Here is an 18,991-nt window from a genome sequence, read left to right on the forward strand (position 1 = left end):
CACCATCTGCCTAAACATTGATTAAAAATGTTATGCAACTGCCCCCATATTATCTAGACTTCAATACCTAAAAATTAAAACAATGAATATAATAATACTAGAGTAGAAGGTAAAAAACTGTTTTTTTTTTCCTAATTATAACCACCGGTACCTCGAAAACGAAGCTTGTTAGGATATATTATTAATTTTTTTTCCAAGAAAAGAGTTGTTCTTTCCGACGCCAAAGTTATTGAACTGAAGTCTGTGTATTCATTCTGATGATTCATTCACATTCGGGTGTGGTAATAAGTAATTTTAAGTTGATATATTCCGTCATCACACGAAACTGCTCCATCAAAAACTCCATTCGGTACCTACTCTTTGGGAATCGTGTTTTCGTAAGTTTAAGATTCGACAATGCAAAAATTCAACTGACCGAAAAGCATGTAGCTTTCTGCGTATTGATTTCATTGAGATCTAGATGTCTAGACATTCCTTTACGTGAAAAGATTTATATCCGATGAAGTTCGATCAGGTCAGCGTATTCGGCTCAGAAACATCGCGCTTTTAAGGTTTCGCAGAAGGCTGGTACCGCGACCAGATAGATTCATTTTTTCGCGTCCGGTTTTTCAGATCGAATTTCACGCCTTTCGCAAATTAAAATGCAAAAGGCTTATCTGACGGTATGATGGAGGACAATCTCAATCAACAAGTTCGTTGGACAATTTCATCACCACAGCGGCCGAACGAAAAGAGATAATGATTAGGTGTGTCTCGATGTATTCGATAAGATAAGAGTTTTTTACGCCTTCCATTCCTCTCGAGTTATCTGATTTCGGATCGTCTGATGGAATGGAAAGTAGAGAGTTTTGCGTATATTTGATACATTTCTTGATTTTTCTCTGTATACCACGTGACATTAAAAATTATGCAAATGTCATAAATAAAAAAAAATAATAATGATGATCCTTCAGGCTAGCTTTGTTAGATGGAACATGTCAAAAATAAAGAAAAATGTACATCAAAATATCACATAAAATGTGACAAATGACTTCAAAAATAATGCAAATGTCATAATTCATTAGTTTCTGTTCTATCATAATAATGATGATTCTTTAGGCCAGCTTTGTTAAAAAGGACATGTCAAATATAAAAAATACATCAAATATAGAAAAAAGTATAGACAATATCAACAAAAAAATCAATTGGAAACTAAGTTTCGACATTTAGTTTCTGAAAAAAACAACATCTTTGTGAAGCGGCTTTAAATAGGGATTTTGTAGGGAAGAATGCGATTGATTCTACCGTTTGTACTTACAAACTAATGTGAAATTCGTCAAAAATCACAATATCGAAAAAGTGACCCCAGAATCTGTAGCGTAATAATTTAACAGTTATTTATTAACTAAATATACAGGGTGATTCTCCGCGATGGCCTATTAGACGTTTATGGAAAACTAATCATAATTTGCATGTTGGGGTTTGAGACAATGATCTCTCTCTTATTTCAAATGGCACACCCAGTATATTATTGCATCATTAGATGGTTTTTTTATGACAATTTCCATACCTTGTGTTAAAACTCAACGGTTCATGAGGTAATGGGATTCTTATGAAAAAAATGGTGGTGACGAGGAATCACTTTCTTTTAATATTTCTGCAGGAAAATTTTTCTTCAAAAAAACCTATGTCATTATTGATGCTGAAAATACGTAGTATCATAAGACTGTTTGCGGTTTGAACCAAAAATGTACAGGGTGTTTATCAGAAGATCACACAACTCAATTTCATCTAAACTCAGGTATTTCAATACGTTCTATCATTTCAGTCAATTCTACGTATAATATAATGAAAAGGGGGTTACTCAAACAAACCCTATTCCTAAAATGAGGACTTTAAGAATTATGGAGGAAGAAGTTGAAATGAGGAGAAACTGCAATTTTCAACTGAGGGGAGTTTACTGTGACTTCCGGTAAACACAGAAAGAAACCAAAATTCGATGATTATTTAACTAAATGCGACATTTCATGGATTGTAATCAATTATTTTATTGGTTTATGGATTTCTCAACAATCCCAACGAACAATCGATTACAATGCATGAAATGTCAAATTTAGTTATCGAAATATCGAATTTTAGTTTCTTTCTGTGTTGACCGGAAGTAAAAGAATACTGCCATTAGTTAGAAATAGCAGTTTTTCTTCATTTCAAGTTCTCCCTCGATAACTCTCAAAGTATTCATTTTAGGTATAGGGTTTGCTTAAGAAACCTCCCCTCTTTTTATACGTAGAATTGACTGATATAATGAAAAACATATGTTTCAATTTGAAAATCTTGAGCTTTTATGAATTTGAGTTGTCCAAGTTCATGATCTTCTCACCAACACCCGCTACCGTCCGAGCCGCAAACAGTCTTATAATACTACGTGTTTGCAGAATCGAAAAAAAAAATAAAATGTTTCGAAAATAGTAATCTACGTAACAAGTCCGGAAAATTGGGTTTTTTTGGACGAATGGACAAAAGTCTGTGAGTCCAAAAAAACCATTTTCGGGCGTGTTGCGTACAATATTTTTTCGGCAACCATGTAAAATAACACTATCGCTGCTGCTTTCCATATTTTATTGCGATTGCGATAAAGAAACATGCAAATTTTTGACAACTAATTTCATATGAACTGTCAGCCGTTATCTCGGTTGCTATGGATTCTATGATTCTTTTCCGGACTAGTCCGGGAAGTACGTACTTTCCGGACTAGGCCGGGAAATGCTACTTTCTCAGAGAAAAAGCGTCCGGAAAGTGAGCACTTCCCGGACGGTTGCCGAAAAAAGCTTTTTCTGCTGAAATATCCTCATCGCCAACATTTTTTTTAAGAATCCTAATAACTCATGAACCGTTGAGTTGATGAACACCCTGTACATATTTGGTTCCAATTGCAAACAGTCTTATAATACCAAGTATTTTCAGAATTGAAAATGAAAAAGGTTTCTTCGAAAAAACTTCTTCTGCAGAAATATTCGAAAAAATGTGAATGCTCGTCACCAGCATTTTTTCATAGAAATTCCATTGAATCATTAACACCGCAAACAGTCTTATAATACCAAGTATTTTCAGAATTGAAAATGAAAAAGGTTTCTTCGAAAAAACTCCTGCAGAAATATTCAAAAAAATGTGAATGCTCGTCGCCAGCATTTTTTCATAAGAATTCCATTGAATCATTAACACCGCAAACAGTCTTATAATACCAAGTATTTTTAGAATTGAAAATGAAAAAGGTTTCTTCGAAAAAACTTCTTCTGCAGAAATATTCAGAAAAATGTGAATGCTCGTCGCCAGCATTTTTTCATAAGAATTCCATTAACTCATTAACCTTTGATTTTTTACCAAAGGTATGGCATATTGCTGAAATTGACATCAAAAAAGCTATTTATTGAAACAATAATAATAAACGGGGTATGCCACTTGAAATAAAAAAGTAGTTTGTTTCCGGTATAACTGGAAGTTGTAAAGATCTTAAAATATTTTAAGGAGAAAGATCATTGTCTCAAACCGCAACATGCAGATTTTCAGAACAAAATTATTATTAGTTTTCCATGAACGTCTAATAGGCCAACGCGGTGAATCACCCTGTATGCACGAAAACAATAAATTTTTCATACCAATTAAGACAATATAATTTACTGTAACGCCCTCCTGATTATTGAACAAGTTTCTTCCAGTTTCCATAATTAAAACTGTCAAACAGGGTGTTTTCATTTTTCCTACATTTCGTATTTTTCTTGAAGAGAGATTTTTAGAACAATGCTACCATATTTATTTGTTATATTTCGTATTATCTGAATTTAATGTTTATTTTTCATCCTTTTAAATATTGAAGGACATCCCGCAAATTTATCACGAGTTATATCAAACAGGTATTTTAATTCAAAATTTGCTTATTCGGGAAAATTGTTACAGCCATCATGTCACATATGTAATACTTAAATGAATATTGCATATGTTGTTCAATTAATCCAAAATGGTTTTTGATGAAATGAAAAGTAATAGAAAACAATGCTCGAAGGAATAAAAAAGCAATTACCACAATTAATTCCGTGTAGTTACCGGGAGATGCATTGAAAAAAAAATTGCGTGAAAAGTGAAAAGCATAGCAAGCATATACTGAGTTCAGAGTGGTTTTCATAATTATTCTGAAAACCCCCTGAGAAAAAGTGAGTTTGCTTTTGAAACCACCCTCGTTAACGCGTCTACTGGGATTCTTTTATTTTTTTTTGTTTGGTTGGATTTTAATAGCGTTCGAAGTCTGAATTCAGGGTCGATTCCAAAGAAATTTGCACTCACTTTGGGTCAGGAGAGATTCGATACTTTCTATCTAATTTCGAAATACCCAACAAAATTTCACATAGTGGTTCGTTTTTGAGCGTTCGTTTCGCACTCATTATTTCATCATTTGAGTGTAGATGCAAAATTTCATATTGATCGCGTCCTCAAAACCATAAAAAATTCATTCTTCTAATTTTGATGGCAAATCCGTTCATTCTGCCATACTTTGTTGAAGAATCGTGCGGGAATATAACAGTGTTTCACACATGCATTTCATGATTATTTTTCATTATTTATTATATGTTGGTACTCGGAATTTTCCTGTAACGGATTCATCTATGATCAGTCGAATTTGTAATATAGAAAACAGATCTGCCAACCAACATTTCTTAATGCAAAAAGCACTAAACGATATTTATGGATATATTCCATTAATTTGAATAGAAATTTAGTGAATTGGGGAAAATGATATACTTATAATACATATACAAAGGCTCATCCTAACACTCGTTAATTGAAAAACTCGCTACCATATAACTCGTTTTTTGAATTTTGAACTCGTGGAAGAATATCAATGCTTTCAGCATTTGTATTGTGAATAACTATTGACGCATGAATTTTGTACGAGACTTATAAGTGTCATTTTACATCCATGTGCAATATTTCTGTAGTTTTTAAATTATCAGGAAAACAAAATTTTGTATCGGGTGTCCCAAATTCGTTATTCGGTGAAGGGATCTCAGAATCCATATGAGCTAGGAAAAATGAAAGGCATTTTTTTATTATTTCAAGCTATAAGAAAAAAATTGGAAAATGTCTTATGAAAAGTTCTCATAACTTTATTATTGGTGGTATTAACATGAAACAAAAACATCCTACAGGCACATTAATGGTTTTTAGTAGTTTTCGATCTGGAGTTTACGTTTTTACGGTCGGACGTAAAATGAAGTAAACACAAACGTCAAGTAAGCAGCTTTTGACTATTGACTCCACGTCTTTGTGCTTTCATAATTTTTTTCTCAAATAAAGTTTAGGTGTTTGTTGTTTTATTCGAATATTATTGAGAATAATAATTCCTCAAATTTTCTCTCGTATTTTCTCAGTTCTGCTCCATCAATATCTATCTACATAACAGCGTCTTATTTATTTTTGAGCCCTTGTTTCATTGTGATAGCGGGTTATCATTTTCGAATTATGACTATTGACTCCACGTCTTTGTGCTTTCATAATTTTTTTCTCAAATTAAGTTTAGGTGTTTATTGTTTTATTCGAATAATATTGAGAATAATAATTCCTCAATTTTTCTCTCGTATTTTCTCAGTTCTGCTACATCAATTTTGGGCGTTCGTATTTCAATCATTTATTTTTTTTTCTAGAGAAGATCCTTGAACTTCACAATTATTATATCATCAACAAATATTGTTTCATTTTCAGGGTATTCTACTTCTACACATACAATATTACTTATTTTTTTAAATGTACAATTCTTTTCAAGGGATATTTCTACTTTCCTCAATTTTTCAATATATTACCAACTTCGATTTTTCGCTGAATTTGATATTGCATTATTGAAATTTCGATATTGACAGAGTATTCCTTCATACGACAAATATGAATAGGTTCCATAAGTATGCGAAGGTGCTTTTTATATCACGGAATAAAGGAATGTAAGCCATTGGGCCATTTTATGGATTTATGGTCACTAAAAGTTCCTTCTTTCCTCGAAATCGCCCTAAACCCAACAGGAAGTAACAGGTTTAGGCGTATAATGAAGTGTTACCGAGGCATTAAAAAATCAATTTGTTCGTTTCAAAGTGATCTTCTCAACACCTGGATCTTAGGTATACTAATCTGCCGACCTCGTGCCCCTTCACGATTATCTTCCATCCATCACAAGGTCCACTTTTTCACGTCATCATCGGTAGCCCATATTTTAAAATAGTCAGGGCTGGATTTGCTATCGGGAATATAAACGAAACTGCAACTCTATAGTTCAGTTAAATAATGAGGAAAATCAACCCAATAATCATGTAGAGAATATCATTTATTCTCCCGGCAATTTTAAAATGCCGATCTGATTCAAAATTGATGGTTGTGAATTAGGAACACAAAGGCTTATGATAAATACATAAAAATCATTCGTATCAGATTTTGCTGGAAACTCTTATATACATTCAAAATGAAGTTTCCATTATCTGGAAATCGAACATCTTCGAGCTGAATCTGTATCTGATTCAACTTTATATCGATATGCTTCATTCGTCTCTTTTTTTTCTGTTAGTTCACAATTAATTCTACATGGATATGCAATATTTCAATCGATATGTCAGAATGAAAATATCTTTGATATTATTTTTTCTTTGTCAATATAAATATAAAATATTCTGATATAATAGTACCAAGAAATGGAATGAAAAGATTTTTCCAACATCATAACCACGGACATACTCTCGAGGAACGAGCACTCAGGGACCGACGCATCTAGCTTTGCTATTTTCTGACAAAAGTATTAGATGCAATACAATCTTCAATAATCTTGAAAACTATCTACATAATAGCATCTTATTCATTTTGCGCTCTTGTTTCATTGTGATAGCGGGTTATCATTGTCGAATTATGACTAAAGAGTAGTTTCAAAAGTTTAGGTTCGACTCACTGATGGAAAATTCGATGTAAAACGGAATTATGTCTGTCCGTACGCTTTCTATCTACAACTATACACTATAATTTTCAATGTTGGGATTTTGGGTATAGAATATGGATATAAATTAACAATTCCAAGCTTCTTTCAAGCTGATCACATCATTAGAACCATAGAAAATTCGAGAAGAATATTGTAAAAATATAATCAATATTTCCGTACAAAAGTTTCGATTGTATTCAGATTTTACGTGTATACATGGAGTCTCAAAGAAAAATGACAGACTATGTACTTGGATAATTCCAAGAAAAAAGTCCTATGAACATGTGCCCAAAAACGCTTTGTTTTCGAAATACAGTGTGTTTCTTGTAGTCCTACTTTTTTGTGATGATTATTTCAATATATCTTGAATCTTTATAGATCTTCACTCACAGAATAAGTAAATAAGTACCAAAACTTATAATTGATTTATTCGTCACAGCTTAATAACTGGATCTTCATAATAATTTGGATAATACTGAGAATTTTTTTCTTTTTTTCAACAAAATTACAAGAAATCAAAAAGTGTAGTACTGGACCAAAGTTCCATTTCACTTTTTTTTTGAACCAGTGGTCTATCGAAAAAAATTCTGGAGGAAAGAAGCGGGTACTGTTCTTCAAAAAATATTACCCTGCAGATGGGCTCAAAAAAATCAGCATATCAAATGATATGAAAATTTTAAATTTAAATATCTACAACAAATTTAAGTTAATATTTTGTGAAGGGAAGGTGCTATGAGGAATATATAGAGGTACAATAATTGTGGAGCTAAAAATTCAAACAGAAATCGAAAAAAGTCATCCAATATTTCCGTAAGAATATAGATCTATCTGACAAAAGTTGAAATTCAGTTCGTATGGCAAAAAATAATCAATCGCTGAATTTCAACAGGATCGTTTCAAATAAAGCTATGATCTAGAATATAGATGAACTAACCGACAACAGTGACGTCGTAGTAAATCACATCTCGTATATCTTCAGGCCTTCAGTTCTTTGGTCTCGAAGGACGCAATAGGCGCATGAATGAAAGATCGCCCAAAAGCTCCGAACGCCAAGTACGTCCCTGTTATGGCCCATTGTGTATATCGCTAACGAGACAAACTACCCGTCAGGGAAGGCGGATAGAAATTCATGAATAAGGTGGTGCCCCTTACGCGTCAACCATATTTGTTTTTCTTATAGGGTTCATAATCATAATAGGCCGGGACACTGTCGGGCATAATTTGACACCTTAAGTCGTCGTTCAAATGCGTGCCGGGTCCCAAACACTGATCCGTTATGTTGCTGGGGCTTATTATGAACTTGCGTATTCATTTCAAACCCCGGCTTGAATGCGAAGCCGCCAGTTGACGACGGTATTATAGAACCATTTCGGTTTCTTCAAAAGGTGAGGTTTGTTTATGTCATTGCTCTTTCGCAATGGAAAGGAATGATGGTTACACTAGCTTATTTTCCCCAATTCTGGATGACCTTCTATTCTAAAAGACTTGTCTCATCTTTTTCCTTAACATGGAATGTTCATATAGAATTTACGAGTCTTTATAATCTTATGAAGAAAAAACAATTGGAGTTGAATCAGTAAATATAAGTGGCCGACTACCACTGTCTATATTTCCAAAGAATTTATTCCAGTCTCAAAGGACAATTTGGTGTTGCCGCCAATTCATATCGAAAGATGTCACAATTGATAGTGAATATTATCTTTGGCTTTCATAACAACCTTAGGTTCAAAAAAATTGATGAGTTATTTCATCCTTGAACATCATATAAAAACTATGTTTCGAATAATCAAATATCGCGATAGTATTGTTTTGGGCATTTTGAAATTGAGAGGGGTCTATACCGTTTCAGCGATCAAAAATCCGCTTATTATAAGCTAGAGACCATCGATTCATATGAGGTTTTCACCATTTTTCTTTTCAAAGAGATCGTCATTGCGAGAATTACTTATTTATTGAATTTTTTGGAATGGAAAAAAAATAATTATAACTATTTTTTATGGAAGGATAAGAGATAACTTTCCGAACGAACATTCATTTTTTTCAATTTTCACATGAAAATATTGTACTAAAAGTCTTGTCAACGGCTGATAAAATTATTTTTCTAAAATTGAAAACAAAAATGTAAAAAGTATTTTGAATTCTTGCATGGGGTAGAAATGGTCGGTAAATCGAAGGTACGTTTGTGATTGCTTCACTCATCCTGAAAAATGGTAGGATCTCATAAACGCTAAGGAGAGAGAAATAGTTGAACTTGGTATAGCCACATGATATAAACCTCTCTTAATACACAAATATGCTGAGGGCTTGAAAATCTGCCCTGTATATAGCAAAGTTATGATTCACGCTCCCGATCCGAATATCCCTAACAATTTTCATCAACATAACAAGTATTTTACACTTGCGCTCTTGCGCACCCTGTTATCTAGAAAATATAAATTTTGTATGTGGATTCCTAAGCTTCAAACTGAATACCCATTACAAATTTATTTAAAACATACTAAACTAACTGAAAGACACCAAACAAAAATTTCTCAAATGATCTGAATAGAAACGCATTTTTCAATCCTAAAAGTGATAACAATTCTTCCTCTTTCTTCAATAGACTCTGAAACACATGAGTGAATTTTTTCGAAGTTGAGCCTACGTGTATATAGGTAGGTAGTGCTAAAACAAAAATACCTACGTCAATGTCCTTGAAGGATTGAAAGGGATTTAGAAGAAAAGCAATCAACCTCACGTTAAGTGATGAAATAGAAAATTCAATCTAATATTTTCCTTGAATATACTGCCTTATTCAGAACGAAAGCATATTCGAAATATATTTTTGAGTACTTTCATTTCATTATAATGCCTGCTATTTTCGCATTTTGAGCGCATTGGGCGCCCATTTATGAAGAACTTTTTGTTTTTAAGAACTGATTGTTTCTTGTATTCCTACTTTTTGTGATGATTATACTAGTTTATCGAATCTCTACCTATTAATCTTCGATACCGATTGGGTAAATAAGTACCGAAAGTTATAATAAATCTGTTCATTTCAGCTTACTTACCGGATCTTTATAATAATTTGAATTTTCCTAAGGATTACCAGATTACTACAGGATTGATTGAATATTTTTTTCTCGAAATCGGTAGTAGATACGACAAAACTACAAGAAACGAAAAAGTGTAGTACTGGACCAAAGTAAGTTTTTTTTTACATTTTTCTAAACTACCAAGGGCCCAACAAAAAATAGTTGTGAAGGAAAGAAGTGTTCCAGAAAAAATATCACCCTGTAGATTTGCATTCGAAATTAGCATATCTCATGATGAAAACAACAAATTGGAATATCTATGCCAAAATTAAGTTCAATATCTTGAGAAGGTAAGGTTTCATGAGAAGAAAACTAAAAACACCTTGTATTCAGGGGACCCCATTTGGATTTTGCCAATTAACAAACTCAAGCGTCGTTCAATATCTGAACATACTCTAGAAATTTAGTTTCTAGCTTATCGTGTTTACATTTCGGCTCCACAGAATACTAACTGTCATCGTGATGAAATGGTAAACCCCTCTGTTCAATTTACCCCTCTCATATTAAAAAGCTGAATAAACTGCCACACTTTGGTTGGTTAAAATCATCTGTAAGATAAATCCTACCCCTTCTTCACTTCCAAATATTGAATTTCACGAGTTCGCAGTGAATATCAAATCCATAACCGTAGCGATCAGAGCCACCAGCCGGAGATTTACCCCCACAGACTCATCCAACGCCTCCGCTATCTCGTTAGCAATAAATCGGCCGGGTAATTCTTCCCAACATGTACGCCACAAACCCTATCTGGCCGGTACAGCCTACTCATTCTCCGGTTCGAATTCAGAAACTCTGGTAATTTTATGTATCACATCCGTACATCGGCAGTAGTTCGTTCCGCAGGACCAAGATTACCATATCTCGTTACTTACTCCGCATGCACTTCTCTCTTGATTACGTCTGCTTGCAATCATCCGTTGAGAGATCGGGGTTATGTATCAAATGGGTGAGATCGTTTGTGTGATATTCGAGGAAGAAACGGGTCTTGGATTCCATTCAGACGAATGTAACGCATAATGCGAATATTTTCCCAGAGCTAGAGTTTCCTTTCCAAGGAAGATTCGGTTTTGACTGTTAATACCGACGGAGTTAATGAATTTTAGCTGTCAAATTCTAAGGATATTGTAATCTCAAATTGTAACTTATGCCTTTGAAGTAATGATTAGAATGGCATAGTTAGCCCGGGCGCATATTGGAACACAGTCCGATGTCAGACATTGCTAGATACTACACTTGAGTAACAAACAACTCGCGAAGTGTGTTCGCATATTGGGGGATCGCCGATATCGGTTTCGGCTCACATATGTATAACACATCACTTGATAAATCCCGACCCTGGCGCACAGATGGCATCGCCAGTGCCCTACCACTATTTTCTCTCGTTAATATAATTTAACAATGCTAAATGATATCACAATTTCAAATTCAGTAGTATAACATGAAATACTCAATATTTTGACTTCGAATTTATATTTTTATCGGAAAAAGGGAAAATGCATATTTTTATCGAATAAACCCTGGAAAATCCAGATCGAATAAAAAAGAAAAATTGGCAGTATTAGAAAGATAAGGAATAAATTGTTGTGATGAACGGAGTCGAGAGTTGTAGAAAGGTGATGGATTATGGAGTACCACAGGGAACTGTCTTGGGACCCATATTATTTTGTATTTACATCAACGATCTATTTCATATTCCTATTTCAGGAGATATAGTTTCGTTTGCAGATGATACAGTTCTTTTTTATAAACATGAATCATGGGAAGCACTCAAAGGAAGAGTTGAAAAAGATTTCGTGAAAATTCTAAATTTTCTATATAGCCTTTAAATTACTCATCTCAAACGCCAAGAAAACATTCTTCGTACGGTTGCAAGTTATGCAAGTGATCTCCCAAATTTTGGTTCCTTGACTATCGACACGAAAGACAAAACCATATACATTAAGGAAGAACGTAAAGTAAGGTATCTCGGAATCATGTTCGACTCTCATCTTCGATGGGACCACCATGTGGATTTTCTAGTTAAGATACTTTGTCGCCTTCTGTCCCTTTTCAGAACTTTGAAAGGGGATATAGGTCAACTCAGATGCCTCTATTTCGCTCTTGTGCAGTCTATTCTGGGATATGAAAACCTAGCGTGGGGTGTCGCAGAAAATTGCTATCTGAAGAAGCTGTAAGTTGCGCAGAGACGCTTTTTGAAGACTATTTATGGGAAAAATACTAGATACCCTTCTGATGATTTGTACCGAGAGGCGGAAGTCATGGATCTGCGTTCATTGTTCCTCTTAAAAAATTTTTGCTACCAAAACATCTATGGTAGCTGTGAGAATCTTGCCCCAAACAGCCACAGTACCCGATCATTGATGCAAAAGCAAAACTATTATGTTCCTAGGATGAAGAAAACTATTGGACAAAGATCTTTTCTCTTCCTTGCGCCAAGGTTATTCAATATGATACCCATGGACTTGAAAGCCATACGTAACCAAAACTCTTTCAAAAATAAGATGAAGAGGTGGATCTTTTCGCAGCATCGCTCCTTCATTTCGAATATGATCGATATAAAGATTGCTTCTTTGGCCTGAATGTGCGTGTGTCTATATGTTTGTATACTTCTCGTTCTTCTGTAATAGGTAAACTCATACATGCTTCGGGACAAAGTTTAATTTTTTGTTGAGGTTATCATACCACAAACCAGGATTTCCTTTAGTGGTAAAATTGAGAATTGTGTTACTTAAAGTTTTGTTTTCTTTCAATGGTGCATATTTTCCTTATTCTTGTCCAAGTTGATGTTAATATTGTTGAATTATTGTTTTTATATCTAATTACTTTGTATCTGAAGGCATAGAATAAGGGTAAAGGTATTATCTGAAAAATAGAAGCACATATAACTGTGAAAAATATCTACAAGGAACAAAAAGTTAAATGAACAATAATAAAGGGAAAAGAAAATATAAGAAGGATTTTAGAGAGACAGAGAATGATAATGAAGTAAATTCTGGGACGGAGAATCAGAAGTTTTTTAACAGAGTATTGAAAAATATGAAAGGCAAAAGAGAAAAGTATAGGAAAAAAAAATTATAATAGACAGATGGAGGGAACATTATGTTGAGTTATTAGACAAAAAAAATCAAAAAAGAAATATGTATGAGAGAAGACCCGGGAAAGACAGTAGAAAAGGCTTGGATCAGCAGGATACGATCAGATTACGCCTGTGATGTTGAAATACATGGGAGAAGAAGGTTAACATAATATGTTCAAAGAAATGTTTCAATGGCAATGAAATCCGAAGAAAATACACAATGAATGGAAGATAGCTAGGATAGTGTCAATAAAAATAATTACAGAGGGATTGATTTGTTGAGGATCGGAAATGTTTTGAAGACACATTGGAGAGAACTCATACTAAATTAATCAAAGGAAAAAGTGTTCTAGATCATGTTTCCACTTCAAAAGCTTCTGATAGTGTGAAAATTCGTGGAATATTGGAGAGAATAGGAGTTTAAACTTATTTGGTGAAAGCAATTGAAATTATATAATTATGTAGAAAATTTGAGTTTTGTCATTTTTGGGATCTTGAGATCAGAATTGTCCGAGATGAAAGAGGGATTAAGACATGTGATTATCAAAGGAACCCACAGAGAAACTAACAGTTGATTACAGAAATATAAGTAAAGTTGAAATATCACTATGTGCTTTCACGGATGACATTTTGTTAACGACAGGAGCAAAAAAGGATGTACAAAGAAATGTAGAATGAAGTATTGAGGAGATATGATATGGAAATAAATTGAAAAAACATTGTGCGGGAGGATGAGTTGGTGTAGATTGGGTAGAAATTGAAACGGTGACATATTTCAAACATCTTAGAGTGAACATCGAAAAGAATGATAACTAAAAACAAGAGGGTGGAGTAGAAAAATCCAGCAAATTGCATTTCGCAAGGAATAGAAAATTCCTGAATAAACAGGAAAAGAAGACGAAAATGACAGTGTTCATGGTGAAGGATGCTAATAACGAAATAGCCTTTTCTTTTTATCAAGATGACATGAAATTTCCACATGTCATTTCTTTTATATATCTACAGATACGTCCCTGCCCTACGCATCGCATGCTTAGATAATACCAACTGAAACTGATAGAGCATCTTCAGGAGATCTAAGTTGAATAGCATGTATGGCCTAAAGGTTTCGCGGGGAGCGATATCTTGTCTCATCGTATAGATGGAGAACATGCTTCAAGCTCTCGGAGCTCTTTTAAAATACACCATTTTTATCCTTTCAGAAACATGGAAATAATTTCTCCCCAGCCCCAGGTAATTCTCGATTCGAGTAATGAAAGTTTCAACATGGATTGGGTTCGTACATTAGGAATCTTAAGGGAAACCTGAACAAGCAGCGGTATGACGTGTAATTGGATTCAAATGGAATTCTTCCAACTACTACACAGAAATAATAAATATGTACGCCATGAGCATCCATCTGTACAGGATCATGCTGAGCAAGCTTAATCAATTTTCTGAGAAATTGTAAAAGCCATATGCACCGATTGTCTTCAAAGTTCAACTTATGAAAGCTATACCTTAAGTTGAAAAGCCAACTAAAGAACTATGTCATTATGCTCTGTTGTGAATTGAGAAAAGCATGGGCTAAGCATAAGAAATAAGTATATGAGCAATGGAAATGGTAACTTAGAAATTTTTTCATTCTCTATGTTGTTGAAGTTGCCATTTTAACAAAGTAATTATACAAGGATGTGCTAAATAGAGATACTTATTTAATTGTTGTAAACACAGTGCTTAATAGGATAAAAGCAATCGCTCATCTCATTGATTTAAAATAATAATAATAATATTAACTAGTCTTTTTACTACTACCTATAGATTTACAAACCTTTTCACACATTGAATGAACTTGTAGTTCCAACTTCATTATAAAATCAACTTTGGTCCTGTTGTCTTATGAGTGTAGAAATGTTTTTCTAATCCTAACCTATTTACATTTTTGTGAATTATTCGCTATGAACATACAGGGTGAGCCACGGCTAACTCCCTCATTTAAAAAAACACGGTAGGGGAACAAGCGGTCCCAGAAGGTGGGTTTTATATCATTCAGAAAAGTGAATAATCTAGTTTTCACTGTTTTCAGTCCTGAACTCCTTTTTAAGCCTAGTCAGGGAGATCAGCATGGTTTGTCTCATTAAACACGCTTGGCGATACCGCCAAAGATACTCACATAAAAGATCATCCAGCATCCCTTAAGAAATCTCTAGACAACCTAAATATTGGAATTGAGGATAAAACCGTCTAAATAATACTTTGAGGGACTTATATGAGTCGATCGATCTTAATATACTAACTCACTTTTATATTTATTTGGTTTGCCTTATCTTGAATATGCCTTTTGTGTATGATCTCCATACACTTTTAAAGATTGTGACATGTTAAAGAGATTTCAAAACAGGTTTCTTCTTTCTGAGTCATATAAGGTTTAGCAAGAACAAGCTCTTTCATAACCTATATGAGATTTGTTCTGCATTTAGGTACTTTCCTTATGGGGCCCACATACGAGCAACTTAGTCGCCAACTTGAGAAGGTGGCAACTTGGTTGGCAACAAAGTTGCTCATCTGTGGGCCCCATAAGGAAAGTACTTAAATGCAGAACAAATCTCATATAGGTTATGAAAGAGTTTGTTCTTGCTAAACCTTATATGACTTATAGTTGGTGGTTGGTATTCCAAGTATGCCAACTTAGTTGGCAACTAAGTTGCTCGTCTGTGGGCCCTATTACGCACAACAGACCATATGTCTTTTTCGGCATTCATCTAGAAGCACTAGAACCTTTGTTGTACTCAATATTAATAATAAATATTAAATAATACAATGTTTATTAGTATTGTTTATTAGAAGTTTTTATTTGAAACAAACCCAAATAAGAATGAAAAATAAGTACCGCATGTCAATTATGGTAGCGAATTGGCCCTGTATTTATATTTCCAGAGATATACCACTCGCCCAATATTCATACAAATGATCTTCGATGAAAAAATTCATAAATTGAGTTTATTCTGTTGATAAATAAAAGCCACCTCTCTGAGAACTTCATTTGAAACTTCTACGACGGGACTCAATTAATTTATTCCCATTATTCATACAATATTATTTTCAAAATATAACTCTTAAAAAACTTTTTTATGACATTTTTTATATCTCTTAATCTTCTTTGAAAATGCAGGATCTAACCAAGACGCACCTTGTATCTATTGAGCAGCAGTTGAGATCAAGAAATAATTCATTTGGATATTCATTCAACATAAATAAAACACGTATACCTCAAAGTTATGGTGCTTGAGGATAATTAAATTACTCCTATAAAGTAATCGTGGTAGATTTGAGATTTGTATTTACGATATATTCAAAATTTAATTTTAGTTAATACAAAAATCTACACATACAAATTCCACAAATCTGATTAAAAATTAAGATGAGAGTGGAGAAGATAACAAGATTGGTTATAATGAAATGAGTTTATGTAGGGGATGTCAAAAACGTATCAAACCACCCCCGTAACCATTCTCACGAACCAAAGTTTCCTACAGCGTCTTCCCCAAGTGACTTTCCTCAGCATCCGCCACGATATGAAAGGTTGAACGATCTCATTGTGACGTGGCCACCTTTTCCGCGGATTCCTCTGCCAACAAAAGGTACGGAATGTCATACAAGGCAGAAAAATGCGGCAATCCCATCTGGTCATGTTCTTGTCTACACGTCGGTTTCGCTGGCTGCGTCCTTATCTCGTGCCTTATCGTCGCAATAGCGCAATAAAAGAGCCCGAATATAGGCGCATTAAAGTTGGCCGAGACCGTTCAAACAATAGCACGAAATTTGGTTTAATCGGAGTGCTCGGATCTGCACCGCCGAGATCACGTTGTGTTTCGGGACAAAGGTCCCATTGTCTACTCGTGTCGGCATCTCTCTGGCGGGACTCGTTATTATTCCGTACGTAATTTCGCGATTTGTGGCACTTTATCGCACGATCGGCGTTGAATGTGCTGCCGCGGACTGGTCCCCTGATTTTCGGAATTTCAACGGATTTTCGGAGATAGTTTGTTGTGCCCAATTGAGGTTGACTTTTGTTAACGTCTTCGTGGAGATCGTTAGCAGATGTACTTAGGATCTTCGGGTTTTGATATGGGTTATTATAGATGTTCTATCGAAGGTCTGTTCGTATTTGAACAGATAGTGTTACGTAATTTTTTGTAATTACTCTAGCTGAGCTGATTCAAAAAATGTATCACATGTTGATTCCAATTGGTACAGGGTGGGCAAAAATACGATAGTTTTGTGTGTGCTCATAAAGTAACGCGTAACATTCTTTATTAGTTAAATCAACAATATTATCAAAAATACTTATTGTCTAGCAGCAATTGGTTTGAATGTAACACCCTGTAGTTTGTTACATTTTTAAATTAATAAAAATGAGCTGTTTCCAAACATGTTTGGTACTTGTGGTCTAGCAGACAGAAGATGAAAGAAATTATTTCTTATCAATTTAAAAAACATAGTCGTCTAGTTTTTTGTGAAATGTCATTATTTGTTTATTGCCGCTAGACAATAAGTATTTTTGATAATATTGTTAATTTAACTAATTAAGAATGTTACGCGTTACTTTATGAGCACACACAAAACTATTGTATTTTTGTCCACCCTATACCAATTGGAATCAACATGTTATACATTTCTGGAATCAGCTCAGCTAGAGTAATCGGAAAATTGAGACAAAATGGGGGTGTTCCATTTAAAAAAAATGACGGTGACGTCATTAGTCGAAAGTAATTCACCCTGTATATTAGATTATTATTTTGAAATACGGTAAATTAAAATAAAAAATCGACGTGTTTCAGGATTATTCCTTAAAATGGTCTGTTTACCTAAAAATGAATTTGGTCCATACTTTACGGACAGAGTGTAGATTTTATGTGTATATAAGAAAACAATTTCAAGCTTGCAAAATTTCATGTTAATCGTCTCAACAGAATCGTCGATAAGAATTGTGAAAGCAATGACGTGGAATCAGAAGAATTTGAGGGCTACCTACCTATACAGGATGTTCATAAATTGAATGTACAAATGACTCCCGGTTTCAGAATTCTGAAAGGCCAATCAACGTAGAATTCAACTTAACAGCTGTCAATTCTATGGTGATGTATTATTTGGGTTGTTGAAAGTAAGGTTAACTCCTTTTATTTGAACATTCTGCCAGTTAACACAGTGGTCAAATATTATTCGTAAAATGTACGTCAAGCGTCCTTTTGGGTTTCTGAAACGCATTTTAATTTTTCCTTTCAAGTTGAAAGCTCCAGATAACATAGATTAGTTAATTTAATCATCACAAAACAATAGGACTACAAGAAACACTCTGTATCTCGGAAATAAAAGGTAACAGGCTCATGTTAATTCTTGAAATTTTTACTCCAAATTATCGCAAGGTCATTTTCGCATCACTTAAAATTATTTTTCCTTTGATCTTTTCTTCTGATTGCATTTTAATACAACCATTCTTTTTCAGCTTGTGACTGTCATCCCATAGGAGCTTCAGGGAAAACTTGTAATCAAAATAGCGGACAATGTCCTTGTAAAGATGGAGTTATAGGAATAACTTGCAACAGATGTGCCAAAGGATATCAGCAGAGTCGATCACATATAGCACCATGCATCAGTAAGTAATTAATACTTATATTTCACTAATAAAAAACTCTATTTCATTCGAATTTACATTAACAAGTTGAAACTAATTGAGTATTGCAGCATATGCATTGAAGTTTGATTTTACATCCCATTAGAAATCGTGTAAAATACTATTAATATAGAGTAGAAACTTTTAACCGAAACTCCCTTCAACTGACCTACTGGAAGATCTGTTCTTAGCACTGCACCACTACA

General features: G+C 34.1%; 1 protein-coding gene across 1 annotated transcript in view; it reads left to right on the forward strand.

The window, feature by feature from the left end:
• Positions 1-18,991, forward strand: part of LOC123673229 (netrin-B-like) — a 308,617-nt gene that overhangs the window by 272,170 nt on the left and 17,456 nt on the right. The window contains exon 3 of the mRNA XM_045607698.1: positions 18,618-18,767. Coding sequence (XP_045463654.1) covers positions 18,618-18,767 — 150 coding nt within the window. The remainder of the gene's footprint in view (positions 1-18,617; positions 18,768-18,991) is intronic.

This window comes from Harmonia axyridis, chromosome 2 (genome assembly GCF_914767665.1).
Source record: "Harmonia axyridis chromosome 2, icHarAxyr1.1, whole genome shotgun sequence".
Lineage (NCBI taxonomy): Eukaryota > Metazoa > Arthropoda > Insecta > Coleoptera > Coccinellidae > Harmonia > Harmonia axyridis.